This window comes from Musa acuminata, chromosome BXJ2-6 (genome assembly GCF_036884655.1).
Source record: "Musa acuminata AAA Group cultivar baxijiao chromosome BXJ2-6, Cavendish_Baxijiao_AAA, whole genome shotgun sequence".
Classification (NCBI taxonomy): Eukaryota; Viridiplantae; Streptophyta; class Magnoliopsida; order Zingiberales; family Musaceae; genus Musa; species Musa acuminata.
In genome coordinates, this window is record NC_088343.1 from 32,244,972 (window position 1) to 32,252,402 (window position 7,431).

The 7,431-nt window shown below is 37.2% G+C and overlaps 1 protein-coding gene across 1 annotated transcript; it reads left to right on the plus strand.

The window, feature by feature from the left end:
- The first annotated feature begins 889 nt into the window (after positions 1–889).
- LOC135615269 (probable serine/threonine-protein kinase PBL16) lies at positions 890–6,756 on the plus strand. The gene is made up of 6 exons (XM_065113528.1): positions 890–1,241; positions 1,749–2,059; positions 2,134–2,269; positions 3,309–3,442; positions 5,077–5,200; positions 6,136–6,756. The coding sequence occupies exons 1-6, from the start codon at positions 1,178–1,180 to the stop codon at positions 6,486–6,488; spliced, it is 1,122 nt and encodes a 373-aa protein (XP_064969600.1). The 5' UTR covers positions 890–1,177; the 3' UTR covers positions 6,489–6,756.
- Positions 6,757–7,431: the final 675 nt, after the last annotated feature.

Here is a 7,431-nt window from a genome sequence, read left to right on the forward strand (position 1 = left end):
TGAATATAATTTTTTATAAAAAATTCATGATCATAAATCTCTCTTTGTGACCTTTTTTTTTTTCTTTTAATGTGTAGCTAATCAAGACCTTAAAACTTCTATTAAAAATTAAATTGAAGAGAAAGGGTATATGAGAGGAAAGAAAGAGGAAAGAGAGTAAGTAGCAAACAAGTCGAGGTTCATGTTCTCTTTCTTTGACCATTTCTACTGGACGAAGTACTAAGCTTACTATGAATTTGACCCTTCACCAACAATATGACCTCCAAGGACTGTGATTAGCAGGGAAGGTCGGCCAGAAGGGTCGGCCTGTGGGTTTTAGGTCAGCAGGCGGGTCTCCGTCAGGCTCAAAGGTGTTGATGACCTTTTGATGGGAGACAAATGCATGACGAGTGTCTCACACTCACGCTAGCTTGTGGAAAAGGATTGAAGGCATGTGAGGTGACACCATCATCCAACAAGGACCGCTTCAGTCTCCACTGTGATGCTATCACCTCCACCTGTAGCAGCTGTCTTTAAGGGATATCTTTGCGCCACCTCACCCGCCCCTTGCATTCAGACACCGTACCCGGGGACTCCTTCGAGAACACGAAGAGAGACAGAGAGAGAGAAAGTGTGTGTGTGTGTGTGTGTCAGTGAAGGTGAAGCTAGGCAACAGAGTACAGAGCAGCAGTCTCAGTCCGATGGCAGTGCCTATTGGTGGGGTGCATTTTTTTTCTGAGGGGGAGAAGGTTTCAAAGTCAGAGTCAGAGTTCTCTGTCATTCATGGAAGCTATGCTTAACTCTCGGTTGACAAAACTGATCTTCCTTAGCATTTTGTGAATAAATCTTCCTGTACCTGCTCCCAAATCCAAGGCCAAAAAAGAAATAAATGAAAATGACCAAGAATAGAGAGAGAGACTTCTACTTGCATATGTATCTCTTTTTGTTGCTTTCTACCTAACAAAACAAAACCAACCATAGAAAACCACTGTCAAGAGGCTGCTAGGTTCCATATCACACATTTACCTCCTGATCTCCAAAGCATAAAAATCCTTCTTTCCTTCATTAGTTTGCTGTCTCTCCCCTTCCTCCCATTTGTACTGCCAAAATATCTTGTGTGAGTGGCATAGTGTGGTCTACGGTCGTGGCATTTTACCGAGTGGCATATTTTGCTGGATCAGAGGGAGTTTCATCAATAATGGGCAATTGCTGGTTCATTGGGAGTCCATCCAAATACAGAGTCTCTTCTACTGCAAAGTCAGGTCAGTTTCTTATAATCCATGTAAGTTTGATTTTCGATTGAATAGAGTGAAGATTTGGAGCATCTGTTACTTTTAATTTCTTTCATAAGCAACTTGTTTCATGATGAGAAGCTTCCGTGATAGGATCCTGAGTCTAGGTCATCCCTCATACATTTTTCTGAGTTTGGTAGTTTTATGGTTCTCATTAGAGAGATTTGGAGCATGAAATTGTAGATTTCAAGGGTTCTGTTGTATATTGTGCTGGGAAACATGAACGAGTTTGCTTTTTATTTCAAACTAGCAAATTATGTTCAGGTAGAGAAATTTGCTGAAGACATGTCCCAGATAATTCCTTTTTGCTTTGGTTTAATCTTTTAATTCATGTTATGAATAGAGGAATCAGTAGCTGTGAGTATATGTATACATAAAGAATTTTTATTACAATCTCAAAACAATATTGTGAGCATATGTATACAAAAAGTTCTTTCATTACAAGCTCAGAATGATATTTTTCTCTTTTTTCATTAGAATCTCCAAAAGACCAGAGTCCTTCAGTGAAAGAAGAGCAAAAGGACGGCAGCAAGTTGCCCTCCAACCCAGAGGAAGTTGAGGATTTGCGAGGGAATACCGCGACAAACCCACTTATAGCGTTTACTTTCGATGAAGTTAAGACTATCACAGGAAATTTCAGGCAGGACTATGTTTTAGGTGGAGGGGGATTTGGTAGTGTTTATAAGGGATTCATCACTCGAGATCTCAGGGAGGGGCTTCAACCTCTTCAAGTAGCTGTGAAGGTCCATGATGGTGATAACAGTTTCCAGGGTCACAGAGAATGGCTGGTAATTGCTGTTGACTCTTTACTTGGTTTTCATCACTGTTAGTGAGTTCTGATGGACAACTGTTATGTTTGTAGGCTGAGGTTATATTTCTTGGGCAACTTTCTCACCCAAATTTGGTAAAATTGATTGGTTATTGCTGTGAAGATGAGCATCGAGTTCTGATATATGAATTCATGTCTCGGGGAAGTGTCGAATCCAATCTCTTCTCAAGTAAATCTCTGGAAAGTTTTCACCAATTTGCTGTTAGTACTTTCAAACAACACAATAAGCAGATTAAGCACATGTTTGTACCATGAAATCTACCTTACTGCTCTGGGCCACTGATGACAAATCTCTCTTTTTTTCTTTGGTAGCAAACTCCAAATTTTGTTTTGATGCTTTGAGTGATATTAGTTAATGCTATTTCTTGCTCTATGTGCTTTTTTGACTTTGACTTGGTCAATTTCAATAATTTTTTTCTTGTCCTGTCCTATAGGAGTTTATTCAATTTTGGTATTTGATCTGGAACTCAACCTGCTACACAAATTCCTGGGCCCCCGTCATAAAGAAGTCATTACAAGTCATTCGAATCCAACTTTAACTGTTTATGTTTTTCCTTGAGAAGTTTCATCAAGCTTTCCTGTCGTATCAGTTTTCAGTGAGATCAGGTTCTCCTGAGCTATAGCAAAGATACTTGAACATCAATTTAGCTGCCTATGACACAAAAAGATGCTCCCCTCTGTCTTGATTCTTGAAGAGGGTAACAACCTAAAATCTGTAAAATAGAAATAAAAGGTCATTACAACTAAAAAATGCTGATGTTGAAACAGCTTTTGCTGCTTTTTTTCTTTTCTGAAAAAGCTGAATGAATTGAGGCTGGATCATGTTTTCTGGAAGAACTATCATGAAATAAAACATTTGGGTAACAAGAGGAAGTCATGTGTAAAGCTATTTGAGACTACCAAGGAGATACTTTCTTTACGCAGAAGGTCATTTCTTTTGGACCTTTTAAGTTTTGACACTGTGAGGAATCATTTGGAAATGAAGTTAAAATAAGATTATTTCTTTTTATAAGATAAAGGACATCTGGGAATGGAGGAAACTAGTAAATATTGATCATCATTTGCTTTCCTAAAATTGGATATTGTGTTTTGTATATGGATCTGTTTATCCTAAAAATAAGATTATACTTTTGGTACTCTTTTGCTCACCCTCTGCCTCTATTTTTTCCTATGAAAATGTTTACATCTCACGTTATCTGATTGAACAGTGTTGCTCCCCCTTCCTTGGTCTATCAGAATGAAAATTGCATTAGGTGCCGCTAAAGGGCTTGCTTTTCTTCATGAAGCTGAAAAGCCTGTCATATTTCGTGATTTTAAGACGTCTAACATTTTGCTAGACCAGGTTAGTACATTGAACTTTGTATATTCATTTTCGCAGCAATAAAGCAGAATGTCATGGTTAGTAGGATATTGATCATGTAAAATCCATTGAACAATTTGTTACACCGATCCAAAAAATGCTCCTTACTCCCTAAAATATTGTACAGCCAGATAAATGTTCTGCCTGAAGACAAGAATTGATTGAAGTTCATCACCTAGATTTGTTCTTCCTAAGAAAGTTAAAGTAGTTCATGATTGTTTATTTATGAGAAATAATATCGATTGTTTGTTAACTAGAAAGAATATTTTGTCTACTCAACATTACAGCAGAATGCCCTGCTTAGCAGGACATGTAAAACCCATTGAACAGTATGGTGCCCCAGTCCTAATGTATGTTCATCACTCCCTATAATATCATACAACCATCGAGTTGTTTTGTCTGAATACAATACTTCATAGAAGTTCATCAAGTTGCTCTGCCTAAGAAATTTAAAGCAGTATACAAATATTTATTAACAAGAAAGAATAATGTTATCTGCTCTGTTCATCATTCGTTTAACTTTTCTACTATACTAGTATATTGCAGAAGCCATGTATAACATAGTTTCTCTCTGTTACTAGTTCTTTGATTTAGCAAAGAAATGCTGTGTAATTGGTAACGTGTATTAAAAAGTGCAAAGCAGCACATTTATCTTTGATACAAAAGCAAACCTAATAGATTTTCATTTTTTCCCTTATAAAAGCATAACATCAATCAATATAACTACTATAATATCTTATCTAAGGCTTCTACTTGTTACATTAATTAATCATACAGTATCTATGATTAGACTAGCCTGGGAGACTTGAGGCTGTTCTTAACAACATTGATTGGTTGCTACTGTTTGAACAAGTCCAAATCTTGCATTCTCTTCATGAAGGAAATGGAGCAGAAACTGATTTTCAATGAACCATCAACTAGTCGTTGCAGTGGTCATGTGCAAGGTTCACAATTTTGTGTACCAGTAGTACCAGACAAGGTCCAGACCAGCGATCCATACCGGTGTACAAAAATATTGGTACACCAGTACATACCGAGTTTTTCGAAAACCTCGAAAGCTGAAAAAATAAAAAATGAAATTACCAGGTATAGGGCTTGTACCTGGGCAATACGGGATGGTACAAGCCTTCCACCTGACTTTACAGTTCCTATACCAGGCATACCACCCGATTTACCCTAGTCTACATTCCATGGGGTCATTGGATCATAAATACTGCTCACACTGAATCGTACCAGCAGTATTGCAAACCTTAGTCATATGTTCGATGTTGGTGCTTGTGTTGGTAATTCAGAGGTAAATGTTTACATATATGTAACAGGCAATTTGTGGTGAAAACATCTCTATCTCTTTGCTGATCCCAGAAAAAGAAAGAAGAAAAAGATAGGAAATTGATTAACATGTTCTTCAAATTACTTTGGACCTCACAAACACTGTTAAAGTCCATAGTTACAACCTTGTTTCTAGCATTGCAAGCATCTCTTCAGTTGACAGCTACATGCTACCACCATGGGTTGACACTTTCTCATGCCATTATCACTAAAAGATAGTTCTGCATATTATTCTACATATATTGAGCATTAGAATCTATACTTGTTGTTCTCTTTATAATTCATAGGACTACAACACAAAACTTTCTGATTTTGGGCTTGCAAAAGATGGACCAGTTGGTGATAAGTCTCATGTTTCTACTCGGGTAATGGGAACTCATGGATATGCAGCACCAGAGTATATTATGACAGGTAATGTGCAGACAGAACCTCAATGACTTTGTAAAGGGTGTTTTCCTCATTGATGCTCCTTGTTAATAATGATTTAAATGTCAATGTATTGTTTCAGTGAATTGCAAGTATACATGATCAAGTTTTATTATTTTGATGCACATTTACTCTATGTTCATAATGAAATGCACTCTTCTGCATATGTTTATGGGACATTAAACTTTACTGTTTAGTATCCTACTAGATTTTATGTTGGAGATTACAATAAAATATGATTTATATATACATTAGATCCTAGTTAAATTTCACATTTGTCATCCCAATGAAGCTCATTTGTCCAAGCAATATGATGCCTAGTTAAGGAACATTGTGAAAAGAAGACAGATAATAGGAAGTTGAGGCAGATTTTTAGGCCACTGTTTCTGAATCATTGTAGTCTCAGGGCCATGAAGGAGTAAAAAAACAGGTGCAGATCCTCTTGTTTCATTATGCCGACCAATTTGCTATTACAAAGGAGTTTCATGTTGGAAATTGGTATTTCTTTCCTTTTTAATGATAAAATTTTGTAGATTTCTTTAGATCACAATGAGAATGGCATCAGATGGTCGGTAATGTTAACTGAATCACTTGAGAGAGAAGGTTGACAATGACTTCTTCAAACATTTAATAGGAAATGCCTATAATTCATATACTAGAATTGAATGAATAAATTAGTCTGTCAGATGGTGATTGGATATTGGCAAAAGTAGAATCTTGGGTCACAAAGAGTGATTTGATTTAGAAATATTAAGCACAGATTGAATGCTATATATGACACTGCAAATAAATGTTTTAGCAGTACAAGTTTCACCTTGGATTGAATCTGATAGTCTGCTATCTTCTGCATTGTAGATACATATAATTGGGAAAGTTTTGGTTAGTTTAGGCCGACCTGATAAATTTCTCATTTCATTTAGGGCATCTGACTGCCATGAGCGATGTTTACAGCTTCGGAATCGTCCTCCTCGAGCTCCTAACTGGAAGGAAATCGCTAGACAAGACACGTCCAGTGCGACAACAGGCACTTGCCGACTGGGTGGCACCTCTGCTCTCTCAAAGGAAGAGAGTGCTCAACATTGTAGACCCCAGATTGGGAGGAGAGTACCCAGTAAAAGCTGTTCAGAAGATGGCAATGCTGGCTCACCACTGTCTCAACCGGAACCCCAAGGCAAGGCCTCTGATGAGAGACATCGTTGACTCCTTAGAACCTCTGCAAGAATCTGTTGAGTTCCCAAGTATCGGTTTCATTTATACTGTAGTATATGATTAGCTTGGGGAAAGTACTGGATGCGAGTTTTTGCTTAAAAAGATCGTTCAGTGTCTGTAACCTGAGGCCAAATTGTTGAACCTAAGATTTTGTCGTAGTCAGTTATTGACAGAGTTAAAGTCGTCGACAAAGGGGAATGGAAAAAGGATAGTGTTCATTTCAGAGATGAATGCATGATATGTATAGAGAATACTGGTTGTGTAATGTTAAATTTTGTAATACTAAATGTATATGCCACTTTTATAATGTGAGGCATCCACATATTGTATCATGCAGGCAAAAAGCACATGAAGGCAGCAGAGTCCAAAATGTATCTTGCCTCCTGAAAATTGAAGTGTTTTATCAATCATTAACTTTATTGTGTTGATATTAATCAGATCAGCTGGTTAATTGAATTAGATACTCACACAGTTATATTTTAGTTCAACATTCTTCCAAAACCAGCAGATAAAACAGTTAAAATCAGTAATATTCTTTTCTGATGGTAACATTGTTCAAAGGTACAGTGAACTTCCATACTGACATTATGGAAGTCAACAAGCTTTCATCAAAAACTGATGTTTACCTGCTATCTGCTTTCACTAAAACCATCTGTAAATTACTTCAATTCACGAAAGTAAACACTAAAACATTACCAAAATTTAAGAAGGATGGAGTATTAAATGGAATGTTTGTCTCACCTTCAAAGATTCCCCACCTCAAGCAATTGGCCCTCAGTTGCACAGTGGTCTCCAATGCAAGAAGCTGAGTATGGTCACTGACTGAGACAATTGATTCTGCTTGACATGTTAAGCACATAAGAGTCCTGGAAAGTGTCTTGTTATTGATTAAGATACACCAGGAAGGGCTGCCCGATTGGAATTCCTTCATGCTAATCCTTTTCATGGTTGCATAAAGACACAGTAGGAAGCTTCCAATGTTCCCTCATTGAGCATGATTTTTTATC